Source organism: Sminthopsis crassicaudata, chromosome 1 (assembly GCF_048593235.1).
Source record: "Sminthopsis crassicaudata isolate SCR6 chromosome 1, ASM4859323v1, whole genome shotgun sequence".
NCBI classification, from domain to species: domain Eukaryota; kingdom Metazoa; phylum Chordata; class Mammalia; order Dasyuromorphia; family Dasyuridae; genus Sminthopsis; species Sminthopsis crassicaudata.
In genome coordinates this window covers 184,327,004-184,340,997 of record NC_133617.1, presented here as the reverse complement: position 1 = coordinate 184,340,997, position 13,994 = coordinate 184,327,004, and the positions used below count along the sequence as shown (strand labels likewise).

The 13,994-nt window shown below is 35.0% G+C and overlaps 1 protein-coding gene across 3 annotated transcripts in view; it reads right to left on the bottom strand.

The window, feature by feature from the left end:
- CDKAL1 (CDKAL1 threonylcarbamoyladenosine tRNA methylthiotransferase) overlaps nucleotides 1–13,994 on the bottom strand; it is a 625,067-nt gene that overhangs the window by 10,193 nt on the left and 600,880 nt on the right. For all 3 annotated transcript variants that reach the window (XM_074272562.1, XM_074272579.1, XM_074272570.1), the window contains exon 15: nucleotides 10,023–10,187. In XM_074272562.1, the coding sequence (XP_074128663.1) occupies nucleotides 10,023–10,187 (165 nt within the window). The remainder of the gene's footprint in view (nucleotides 1–10,022; nucleotides 10,188–13,994) is intronic.

Here is a 13,994-nt window from a genome sequence, read left to right as displayed (position 1 = left end):
ATGATTATACTATACTACCAAGAATAAATTTGCTAATTTTTTTACAATTACAATTCAATTTAAATATAATGTACAATATGTTTTAGATAATACAAATTAAGTAATGCAACTGATCAAGATTTATAATCTCTTTCACTTCAGTCTACCATATTTTCAATTAATTATAAATTTGTGTTGAGTAGAATATAAGTTCATGGACAGTATAGGCTATTTCATATTTCCTTTAATAAGATTATTCTGGCAGTCATGAAGAAGATAGATTGAAGAGGAGAGTATGATTAAAAGCAGGAAGACCAACTGGGCAGTTTTTCCAATAGTTAAAATAGTTAAAAATATAGTTAAAAGCAAGAGATGACAAGGGATCAACTTTAAGAGGGCTTAGGTTCCAGTTGTAGCTCTGCTACTTACTACCAGTAATTTGGGGAACAAGTCACAGTTTCGTCATATCTAGAAGAAAGGATTTAGACTAAATAGCCTCTCCTGTTCTAAATTCATGATCTTATGTTTGTGAAAGAGAAGAAAAGAACATTTCTCTTATTTCTTATATTCCAAATCACTTTCCCCTACCCTTGGTTTTAATAGTCATTCTGGAAACAATTACAGACTGCTCTAAATCCTGGGAAGCCAGGCATTTTCAGGGAAATTTTACCTGGGGATATGAACACATATACATACACACAAATACCTTGAGCTGTAATAAGGAGGAAGAAAGTGACCAGTTTATATATTCTGTGGCTTGTATACTTATAGTGGCAGAAATCTGAATGACTATTCCCCAGCATGGACCAAGAGAACCATTAAAACAACCTAATATTTGTAGCACAGGTGAGGAGAGAGGAATGAAAAAAGAGTGAAGGGGGAATGATAATGAAACCCTTTTGATAAAATCGGAAACCACAACTAAAAGCAGTATTCATTCCACTGGTTGAACACAGGAAGTACTGCTCTTGGATGTTGCCGAACATGCAATTGCTAGTATTAAATTTAATCTTTAAGAAATCAATTCAATGCAAACTGATTACTCCTCAGGGTTTCCTCCAACAAGATAATCAGGGGAATGTGTTGGCAGATGTTTGGTTTGCATGTAAAATGAAAGAGAAGTCATGTGTGAGGTTAACTGTTATTATAGGAGTCCTCTCATCCCCTTCTAAGAGTCATTTTCAAAGGCACTTGCACTGTAACTATGAGTGAAATGAATGTGAGGTAGGGCTTTAGCATCATTAAGTTAGACATGGTGTACAAAATTGGAAAAGGAGATGACAGGTGCTTGCTTTTGTCTCTGTCACGTAATTAATTAGCTAAAAGGGAAACCCATTTCCTATAGACCACCATCATTGGTTTCCAACTTTGAAAATACAGCTAAAACAATTAAGATAGATTGTATGGCATGCATTTACCTATAATAATACTGAACTTTTTGTTTTTTAATTTAGCCTTCTGTGGTGGGCTCATTCACATCCCAGAGTGTTTTCATTACATAGCTTCCTACATGGCTCTATTATACTCTTTCAAATATCCATGATAGGGCATATATTGTAATTGTATCTGTATGTATTTATTTAGTTTTTTTTTTGTCTGTTTTTATTCTTCCCATGGAGATAAAACAGTCAAAATGATTCTGTCAAAGATATTCCTTTTAAAATGGGAGGGGGTTTATACAGAATTTAATGCTCAATGATTTAATTATTCACATCTATGTTTCGGATAAGTATGAAGTAATACATATTAATCACTATCTCTTAAACTTTGAAATAAAGAAAAAGTCTAAGATGTTTAAAAACAGCAGATTCCTACTCTATCAACAATCCTTAACAATGAGTTGTATTTCAAATCAGTTGTTTATTTTTTTCTTATAGAAATGGTGTTCTATATGGGATCAAATTTGTAGACTCACTAACAATGTCTTGGGAATTTCAAGGTGTTCACAACTTTTTTCTTTCTATCTTCCTAGTCTTACTCCCTTCTATGTATTCCATAACACAGGCACTGTTTTCTTACTGCTTCTTGCATATGAGGATGTATCTATGAACTTACTTTGTAATTTTTTAAACTTTTTTTTTCCTATTTTATTTTTCAATTAACTAGCATTTCATTCCCTTTTCACTTCAACCACAATTTAAAAGAAGTGGAAAAAAATAAACCCATGCCTACAATGCTTTCTCTTCTCATCTTTACCTCTAGCTTCCTCAAAGATTCAGATCAAAGACCTTGTCCCCACTTCATGCCCCTTAACCCTATCTCAAGTCATCTTTCTGAGGTTATACCTTTCATATGTAATATTTGCCTAGAATATGAACTCTTTAAAGGCAGGGGCTATGTTTTTGCCTTTGTTTACAGTATATCCAATATTTAGCATAGCATCCTGTACATGCTAAGCACTCACTAAATGCTTGTCAACTGACAAGAACTTATCTGACCCATACTGTAACCTTAGTATTGTGTTACATTGCATATCTAATACTGTTCTGGTGGTTAAAAACAAATTTCCAGTTTGGGCCTCTAGTAATAATCTTTATCCACGCCAAGTGGGAACAGAGACTACTAAATTTCTGCTTCCTACTAATTGCTGCTACAAGGACATGGATTTTCTTAAAAGTGGTGCAATAACATATCCCTCCCAAATTATGAAGAAGAATGGAGGGCTACTTGGGCTACATGAGGGTGTGGCAGGGTAGAAGAGAAATACAAAAAAGACAAAAGAAAAATGAAAAGAACATGTAAATAAGATTGCCTAATATAGGCTTATTTGCAATAGAGACATATTAAATTAAAAGGAGCTGTACTTCCAAAACTTCATCTACTTTAAAAAGTTGGATAATTAGTGTCCTAAAGAATTCTGCTGTTTGATTTCTTACCCTCATGTACAAATGGAAAATCATGAACCCATGAATAGGGACCTTTTCTTCAGCTTCAACTATGACTAACCTGTTTCAATCTGGTTTTAATTTAGAGTATCTTAGATCCCTCTTGCTTAATTAGTCTGAGAAAGTTAAAGAAGACTAGGGTTAGGACTGATTTCTAAAGGGTCACAGTGGTTACAGAACATGCTGAGAATTTGGACCTTTGAGCAAATTGTGGAAACTGAGTAGACTGGGATCACTTTGATGGGGTTGAGTGAAGAGTACAACATTTTGAATTAAAGGATCTGGGTGTGAATATTGGTTCTGTTGTTTGCTCCCTATGTGATCAGAAAGTTTTCCCATCTTTGGGGCCTTCATTTAATTTGTTAAAAAAAAAAAAAGAAGAAGAAGAAGAAGAAGAAGAAGAAGAAGATGCACTGAATGACTTTAAATCTGAAATCTCTGATTTTGTGAACTGTGATTTGTCCAAAGTCCCACAGGCTTTAGGTGTCTTAGATTTCCAAAGACTCTGGAAGAGAATGTCAAGCTAGAAAAGTACCAAGGATGGGCCTAGTTTTAAGTTGTAAGTCTACTCTCCAAAGTCTAGCCCAGCTAAGTTCTGAGAGAGGCTTATTATCATCATGCTGGCTTCAGTTCCATAAGAGGTTTTTTCCCCTACCATAACAAATCCCAAACACTATCTACACTAAGTCACTGAAAGCTTATGATTCACATTAGTAGAAAGAATATGTGATTTGGATATCACAAATTTTAAAATGTACTTTAATTAAGTACAAATGTAATATGTAGTAATATTTGCATTTCTTAAAATAGAAAAGGTACATTGACCAGTATCAGAAGTGGAAAGACATGTAAGGTCTTCTGATTTGCACTCAGTTGCTCTATTCACTAAAAGTTCTCTTCATTTAAGGAAAGCACATCTCAGGCATCTCATTTCTCTTCTACCTATACAACTTTGGGATTTCTCCACCATGTCCCCAAGAAGCTCATTACTGGGATGACCTTACCATCCTTTAAGATCTCAAAAGCCTAGGTCCTCTACTTCATCACTACCATCTGTTCTCTGACTGATCATGGGTGGAACCATGAACTCCCAACTTCCATTTTAGAAGGGAGCTTAGCTCATACTTGCTCATTTCTCATTTGATTGTACTACTTTTAAGACTTCTTTGCTTCACTGTACTTCTGTGCCAAATACCCTTTCCTTCCTCTCCTTCCCCTTTGCTAATTATGTTCTCCCTTAGTACTCCTGGGAGTCCCAGCATCTCCTGGGGTGGGTACAATTAGTAGCTCAATAGCTGCTGCCTTCACCAAGCCACTGACACAACCTTCAGGAAGAGGAAAATCACCTAAGGTAATTGCACAATTAGTGATGCAATTGTAATGCGTACTAATTATACTGCATCATACCACATATATGATACTTTGGTTGGTATTAAAATTGGTACCTGAAATATGTCCCAAATAAATTTAAAACTAATATACTAAGGCTGATAAGCACAAGAATCAATTCTTCTTTTTCATTACACCAAGTAAAATACAATTCTTCAGTATGAAACAAATATATAGAACTGTGTTAATTCATAGGAGAGGCCAATGAATGTTTAATTAGTAAAGAAGAGGGTCAATTAGATACAATTTGAAGAAAAGGCATGCCTAAAAACGAGTTTTATTTTTAGGACATAATTTTTAAAATGTGCAAAAACACCCTTTCTTAAATAAAATGCAAAAATCACCTCTAAAACAGGGGGTCTAGAATGTTTCTATAAAAGCCACCTGGGATCGGAGCCAATATCTTGGGGGGTGGAAGGAAAAATAGGAAGGAACACACCCTCATTTGCTTCTAACATGGTTAGTTGATCTGTTTGAAATTAGACCCACTTTCAACTGTTTTAACTTAATTATTAAGCCATTTCTTAACCTCATGAATGCAGTTTTCATTTGCTTTCAAAACTGGCACTGAACTAATAGACCCTCTCACTTCAGTGATTTGGGAAATGAATGTTAGATAGGAGAAAATTTTAACAGAGCTTTTCTAAGGGTCAGAGCTTCAAAAATACAGCAAAGAGTGTATACAAAACTCAGGACACCTGACTAGCCTGCTAACCTGGTAATAAGGAAAATTGGCACTCTTTAAAACTTCTGCCCCCTTTCCAAAACCAATCTGTTCTCCTGATGCTCCAGCATGAGGATCAAAGTGCCAGGAGATGAGAAATAGGTGGGAGCCATGCACCCTCAGGCTCCCTTCCTTTTCCCTTCCCTTCTATAATAAAGAAGGCTAAGCACAAAGTTCCAATTTACAACACTGTACTAAATAATGGGGCATGAAGTATTACAGAAACTCAATAAGGGTAGCCAGTGAATTGATCTTTTTATTGCTTCCTTTTTTGTACCTGCAAGAACTGTAAAGACAAAATTCACTCTGGTTTCTCCTTGTGCTTGTAAGAAACAATGGATTGATCATAATAGTAAAGTGAGAAAATGATTGACTGTTAAATGTTCATCTTTTATGCTAAAAGTTAATTACTATACATTATATACATTAAACAGGGATTGAATATAAAAACTTACAAAGATAGAAAATTAGAAATCCCTTTTCCATTTGTTTATAGATATTCAACCAGAAAACTGTTGTTATTTAATATTTTTTAAAAGTAATGCAAATATCTATTATTTACTAGAGTAGCTAGATTGCTCATGGGCAGCTAGGTAGTGCAACGAATAGAGTATACACAGGGGTTCTCAAACTACAGCCCGCAGGCCAGATGCAGCCCACTGAGGATGTTTATGCGGCCTGCCGGGTAATGGCAAATGGGCTGAGGGGCAGAGACAAAGTGTGAGGTTTTTTTTTTACTATAGTCCGGCCCTCCAACAGTCTGAGGGACAGTGAACTGGCCCCTATTTAAAAAGTTTGAGCACCACTGGCAGGATGCAGAATCAAAAAGATCTGAGTTCATATCTGGTCTTGGACATAAGCTGTGTGACGTTGGGACACTCTGATGGTCTCATTTGGTTCATCTGCAAAATGGAGATGATCATAGCACCTATCTCCCAAGGTATATTGTGAGGATGAAATGAGATATTTTTTCTAAAATTTTTCTAAAAAAATTTTTTTTCTAAAAAACAATGTTTGGTACATAGTAAGTGCCATATAATTATCAGTTACTATTACAACAACTAAATCAAAACAAGAATATATTTGCAGGAAATAGTTTTTATTATAATTAGAAAGAAGGTCTCCTCTTATCTTCATGCTACTAGAAGTAGAAGTTTTTGCCTTTGATAAGCCTTGGATATAGATACGGTTAATATTCAGATATTAAAGTGTGTTATAAAGGAAAAGCAAAGAGAAAAGGACAATAATAGTGAAACTAAAACAGAAAATTAGATATAACCTTTTAGTTTTCAAAATATCTAACAAATTATGTTTTCTCCTGCATTCAAAAGACAGACTTGTAGCTTTATCATCAAATCCGTGTGTAGATAGTAGGCACTTTAGAAGTACTTGCATATTATGGTGTCACCTGCCAGATGTTAAAGGTCTTCTTTGGGAATGAAGGATAAATGCTACCAACAACAATTTATGCAAATTAAGTTCATTAAACAAGAGGCCAACAATATCCTCCAGGAATTAAAATGCTATGGAATTACATTTGCTTGCTCTCTATCTCTCCTCATCCTTTTTCTCTTGATCATTTAGTTCCTAATAGAAGACTTTATTTTAGCTTTACTTGAGATGGAGCAGAAAAACCAGTATTTTTTCACTATGAAGTAATTCTCAGATTACTAAAAGGATGATCAAATAATATTTTGCATACTTCAGTAGAATGTAAGCAACACTTTAATACTATAAATACATTTTACATCCTTCAATATCTAATGTGACTTTAAAAATGGGTTTTACCATAGGTAAATAGAGAGGATCTTAATTTCTCTGTCTTGAGAAGTGGAAGTGTTAGATTTGATTCTTGAGATACTCCCACCTATAAAGTTTATTAAGTTTATGAGTCTGCTTAAAGAAATATGAAATATGGGAAGTTATAAATCTGGGAGCAATGGGATCATATAGAAAGGGACTCTGCAGAAAATGAACTTTCTTAGGAAGAAGGTATCTTTAAAACTTTTAATTTTCTGTGTGATAAAAGGGAAGTAAATGCATTGAATCATATTTACTAATTTAAAAAGAAATTAACTGGACATTATGTCATAGACTGATGATGGGAGGGCAATGTTTCACTTTTTGTAGTATGTTGTTCTTTAAGTCCTAATAACATTAGAAATGAGATTTAGGTTTATTACTCCTAAAAATAATCAGCATGATTTTTGTCATTCTTTCCTCTTCTCCCGTTTCCCTCTCTTTTCCTCTGTGGAATGAAAAATGTGTAGAAATAAGATTACATTGCTATTTATCTTTACACTTTGTCTCCTTTGGAGCCCAATTTCCTAGAGGTCAGTAAGCATGTACTTCTATCTCTGTAACAAACGCCACCATCACTCCTCCTACTCTTATTTATATAGAGTGGTATAAGGTTTACAAATACACATAATCTTGTACATAAACAGCACTTAATAAAGTTTTGTTGAACTAAATTTACTCGATATTGACACTCATGAAGTGTTCTCTGTTAACATTTTTAAATTTTAGAATCTTAGAAATGGAAGAACCCAGGTTTCCTAACGTACAATCTAGTTTTTCTTTCACTATATCATGATAATTGTAATAATTATTTCAGACATCCAAAATAGTCAAAAAAGTGAGGCTATGTCTCTGAGGTCTTTTCAATAAGAATAAAGTCTGCCCAAATAACTAAAGAAGACATTCTCATACTCTGCAGTAGTCTGCACTGATACGAATTTCTTGATCTATAATCTTTTATCACGAACAGGAATGAATTTCCACAGTATGACATTTTTGACTTGAAATATTTGGCAATAAGAAGCCCACTTACAAAGTGTCTTGTAAGAAGATAGCTTTTAAAAAGTCAAAAAAATCATCTGAAAATTCACCAACAATAAGGGAATTTTCTAGATTATAAATTCTCAGGGTTGGCTCTATAGGAATGAACATGGATTTCCCAGAGGAGTGATAAACTCTTTTATAAAACTTGTACCAAGGAAATCATAGAAAGGATTACTCTGGGATCCTTTTAAACTCTAGGATTCTCTTGTTTTCTGAAAGTGAAAAATGGAAAGCATTAAACCAGAAACAGCAACCATTTTTGTGGGCTCCTATGCCATCCACTAACTTAAGCTTCAATGAAGGACAACACAGTGCAGTGAAAAGGACAATAGATTTAAAGTCAGGGGATCTCATCTTGAATGCCAATTTTGCCATTCAATGGCTTAAGTAGTTTATGGGTCTCAGTTCCCAGTTATAGTGTGTGTGTGTGGGAGGTTTCAGGACCACCAGACACCATCAAGGAATGTCAAATGGGACTGATATTCTCTTAGATGATCCTAACTTTTTTATTTTTTTGCTTGTGCCTTGGCTCTCCTTAATCTATTTTTCTTTCACTAATATCACCAATCATTCCATCCATTCCTGCTTTCCCAGGGCATCTCCCAGAGTTCTTTCGCTGGGATTTTACACTGTTTTCTGCTCTGGAATGTGTCGCCCCCTCATCCTATCACATATCCCTATTTCTACTGAGGTTATCACCATATTTCACATCATCCATATTCAAAAAATGAATTATCTCTACTACTCCCTTTCTTACCTTTCTTAGATAATCCCTTGCTACTTTTATTTAGTCAATTTTATGTCCACAATATCTCTTGTATAAGAGTTCCCTTTTCTCTACTTACATAGGTGCTACTTTAGGTCAGGCCCTAATTATCTTTTTCCTGGATTATAGCAAAATCTTTGTAATCCAAAACCAAATCTTTCCTCTCTGCAATCTATTATAACACAATTACCAAAGTAATATTTCCAAATAATGTTTAGGATCTTTTATTCTCCAGCCAATTTTTAGTTTTGACTCCTCTCACCAGTAAATTTCAGGAACATATACTACATGTTATGATATTGCCTAGTTCCATTATCAGTCAAAGAAATTACTGAAAACATCAGATTTACTACATCCATGTGTTATCAAAGCATGAGTAATGTCATTCTTCAGCCCCCACCCAGATCCCATCGAATAGAAGGAATTCCATTAAAATCACCACGACAATAATAAGAAATGATAATCCTAATAATAGTACACTGTCACTGCCTAATACAAGCTATGTTTCCCCTCATTTTATGTTAATATACATTTACAATTTATTTCAGGAGAGAAAAATACAACACACAGATAGAAACAATTTTGGAATTACATGGCTGGATAAACCATCAGCTATCTTTCTTCCATATGTTAAACCATAGCTACATACTTTTTTTTGGAGTGCCTAACAATTGTGTTGGAGAAGGGACCTCAAATGATGCTTAGCAATGTGATACACATTTTCATTTCACACTCCATCAGCTTTTACAACTGAGGCTCAATGAAATGTAAGAGGGAGCTTGGCAAACAGCCATATTTACCAAGGTATAAAATAAGGGTCATGTAACTTGTTTTGTTTTTTTTTTTCTCCCATAGAAATAAAAAATGTTTAATTTTCACTCCATATGACTTAAGCAGATACCAAGCAAAGACTCTACTTAAAAGTACTGTAAACACACACACACACACACACACACACACACACACACACACACACACACACACACACACACACACACACACACTGATTTACTATCTGTTCAAAGGTATATTTGTATGCTGCCAAAACTAGCTTCATAAGGTATGAAATAACATCTGTTCCTCTACCACATCCTTGTCTTCTCCCCTTTCCCCAAGATCTATTAACTTAAGAGACATACTGGATTAGATTGTCTTTGCTGTTAAATCTTTCACCTGCAAATAATGGCTTTTGCCCTCCATGAATAGCCTGGAACCAGACACAACTTATTTTCTTTCCAGGCAGAGAAGCAAAGCTACAGGCATCAGCAGAAGCATCTCTCTAATACAGATTTCAATCTGTCAGAAAGGATTAAAGCTTCATGCATATAAAAAATGGGAACTATAAATGATAACAGAAGCATAGCCTGAAATTACTGTGCTTAAACAACTACTGTTTTTACTAGTCTAGTAAAAGAGAGAAATATATATTACTCACCTCTGTTAAACCCGAAACTTCTCCCTTTGCTAATGGTTTATTGATGGATGGGGTGTACACCTTGGCATTGGATACTGGCTGCCCCTTCATAAAATGTTTTCCTGATTCATAAATGTCTACTTCAACCATTTTCCCCATGAACATGGGGTTCTTTGGCACAAGCACCTGTAAAGAAATTATACCAAAGTGTAATCAAAAGTTATTCTTGTTTTTTTAATTATATGTTAGGATTTACAAAAGATAACATTTCAATAAAATGTTTTGAAATTGTTTTACAGAAATGAAATTTGGAATTCACTGCAGTATCTGAACAACTAGCATTTCAATTAGTTTCCTGTCTTACCATTTTCCTGAATGGTTATAGAAAATTTCACAATACCATAAATAAATGAGGGAAAACACATATTCTTTCAGGGTAGTAGCACTGCTGAAGTTCTATGTTACTCAATGTTGAGAAAAAGTATATAAAATAACTTCTGATTCTTCTGATAAGAAACAAGATGATTATACTTTTGGTGATGTGATAATTACTTTTGAGTACACCACTGCCATGTTCGTGAATTTAAAATTCCCTTATTTGGTAATCTTTCAACCTTCCAACATCCCTAGTGTCTCACAAGCCTTAACCACATTCTTTATCCTCATCCCTTCAGTTCTTTCCCAGGTAATTACCTCCACATGGGTTAAACTCTTCTACCTTCTCCATCTTCACCACTCCTTGGTGAACCAATTCAACTCTGTAGTATCTACTTTCTCATCTTCAAATCCCTTACTCCATTGCTCTATCACAGATCACACTTTCCCAAAATTCAAATCCAGGGCACTACTCTCATTTGCTCTTTTGTTCATATTTATATGCTGCTGAACAGAACTGGAGGAAATCTAGAAACTGCTAATTGGGGGCACTACAAATGTGTGTTATTTGATACTGTGAGAAGACAATTATTCTGTTCCTCTCAAATTAAGTAATTCACTAGCCTCCACTCCACAGCGGCTGTACTATACTACAACCCTTTCGCCCTCGGACCTTGCCTCACACTTCAGCAAAGTATTCAGGCCATTTGCCAAGAAGGCTTTCTTCTCCCCACTTTCTCATTTCATATCACTCACTCATCTCTACTATCTCTAACTTCTTTCTGGTCTGGGAAGAAGACTGTCAAAACTAATCTCTCTCTAAGTACTCCATCTCCTTCATGTTATTGTTTCCATTATCATCCTCTTTATCTTATCTTTAAACTCTTTAACTATTAAATTGTTCTCTATAGCCTACAGACATGCAAAAGTCTTCCCCAGCCTTAAAAAAACTACTCGCAGGGGCAGCTAGGTGGCACAGCAGATAAGAGCACCAGTCCGGAGGACCGGAGTTCAAATCTGATCTCAGACACTTCCTGGCTGTGTGATTCTGGGCAAGTCACTTAACCTCAATTGTCTCAGCAAAAAAACAAAACAAAACAACAACAACCAGCCCATTAGATCCTATTATCTCCACAAACTTCAATCCTAAACTATGAGATATAAAAATTCTATAAATGGGGCAGCTAGGTGGCTTAGTAGATAGAGCACCAGCCCTGAAGTCAGGAGGACCTGAGTTCGAATCTGGTCTCAGACACTTAACACTTCCTAGCTGTGTGACTCTGGGCAAGTCACTTAACCCCAGCCTCAGGGGGGAAAAAATTCTATAAATGTGAGATGTGCAAATTTAGAGATATCCCCACTCCAGATGTTCATATGGACTATTTATATATGACCAGTCTGTGGTAGAACCATCTGAGTGCACTAATCTGATGAGCCACAGTTGGACACACTGTGCCTTGATCCCAGCATGATGTCATTTTGGTCCTCTCTGAGAGTGAAGGCCAACCACCAATTCTACATTTCTCTTTTTCTAAGTTAAACTCTGTGAAAAAGTAATTTATACTAAATTCCTATACTTTTTTTCCATTTACTCTTTTAAACCTGCCAAAACTTCTCTTTCCAAAGTTACCAAAGATTTCTTACTTGCCAAAGCCAATAGCTTTTTCCCTCCCCCCCCCCCCCCCTCTCAATCCTTCTCTTATGGCCTTTCTGCAGTATCTGGCACTTGACCCTCTTCTCTTTCCTGAATACTCTCCTTGGTTTTCTTGAATTGTTTGTTCTCCTTCTAATTGTTTGACACTACTTCTTGGTTTTTTTTTAATGGATCTTCATCCATGTCACACCTGCTCTGGGTGTCCCATAAAGCTCTGTTCTGAGCTCTTATCTTTTTCCTGTACTAACTCAGTTGATCTTATCTGCTTTAACCTGTTTAATTATTATCCTTATGTATTATTCTCTATAGATCTAAAAATCAAATTCTAACATCTCTTTTGGCTCCCGTCTCATGCCATCAATGTCTTGAAATGGATGTCTTGGAAGCAACTGAAGGCAACAATTCATTAGACTATAAGCTCTTTGAGGGCAGGAGCTGTCACATCTTGCTGTATTCTCATGTTTAGCACAGTGTCTGGCACACAGAAGCTTTTTAATAAATGTTAATCGACCTGAAGATTACATGTCTAAAATAGATTTAATTCCATGTCCTCTGTATATATACCTTGTATATACCTGCTTATTTAAGTATGGCCTCCAATAATAGAATGTGAGTTTCTATAGAGTGAGAATTGTTTTTGTATTCCTAGAACTTAACAAAGTGCCTGACATATTGTGGTAGTAGTTGTAATATCCATTATTATTGTTAGCATTTATAAAAATGAGATTTTCAAAATACTGTAAATGTGTGATTTCATTTGATATTTTTAACACTGGATACTATTATTAATCGCATTTTTCCAGTTGAAGAAACTAAGGCAAACAGATTATATGACTTGCCAAGAGCCACTGGATATTAAATGCCTACACGATCTACCTGATTCCAGGCCCAGCACACTATCTCCTGTGACATCCTGCTTCCTCCATACAGGAAGGACTTTACAAATATTTGTTTACTGACTGCTATTTGAGAGATATAGCAGATGCTTTGTAGTGGAAGAAATAATGGATTTGGAGCTGGGAGAGGAATTGTGTTCAAAGTCTAGTCCTTAAGAGCTGTGTTACTTAACTAAGTAACTTAAATTCTCAATGAAATCAACTGAACTAATCCTAATGAAAAGCTATTTTTACTAGATATCTAGATATTAGATTTAATCGATAGTTTTAAGAATAACAATTTAAGATCATGTTTGAAACATAAAATATCTTTTTTTTTTTTTTTCCCAGAGATTGGATGGAGATGGAGGAAGAGCAGATAAAAGAAGAATTCTCCAAATTGATACTGGGGCAGATTGCTATTTAATTTTTTCCTTTTCTCATAAAATCAATTTGATTGTCAGTCCTACAGTTCTACTCTTAGAACAACAGCTTCTTGAAGTAGGACTTATTTTCACTAACTATAAAAATCTGTCAGAAGGATTCTTTTCACTAAAGTTTATGCTAAAAATATTTGTTTACTTTAAAACATTTCCTTCTCTGACTTTCTATTTTGCCTATTTTATTGTACTGCTTTTCTAGGTCAGAAGCTACTTAAGTTATTTCAAATGAGTAGATAGTATCAACTGACTGTACATTAAGTAAATATGCAGAACAAGTCTACTAACTCATAAACTGTGATACATTGCCCTCTAATGACATATTCACTTTTGTATCTTGGCCTATTTTACAAACAATAATTCTGATTCTATACCTGAAATGTTCAGTCAGGGGAAAAAAAAAGAAACAAGTGGGATTTATCAGATCTGCACCAAATCTATTTGAAGAAGACAACTAGAACTAGAATTTTCTCCTACCCAGCTTTATTTTGAGGAATACTGAGGATAATGATTCATGAAAAAAAAATGACCTCTTAGCTCTCCCTGTACAGGTTATAAAGTGAATTATATATCAGAAAAATTAATTAAAATGGTCTTCAATATCTGTAAATTAAATTTTGGATGCAATGGAAGAAGCTATTTATTAATC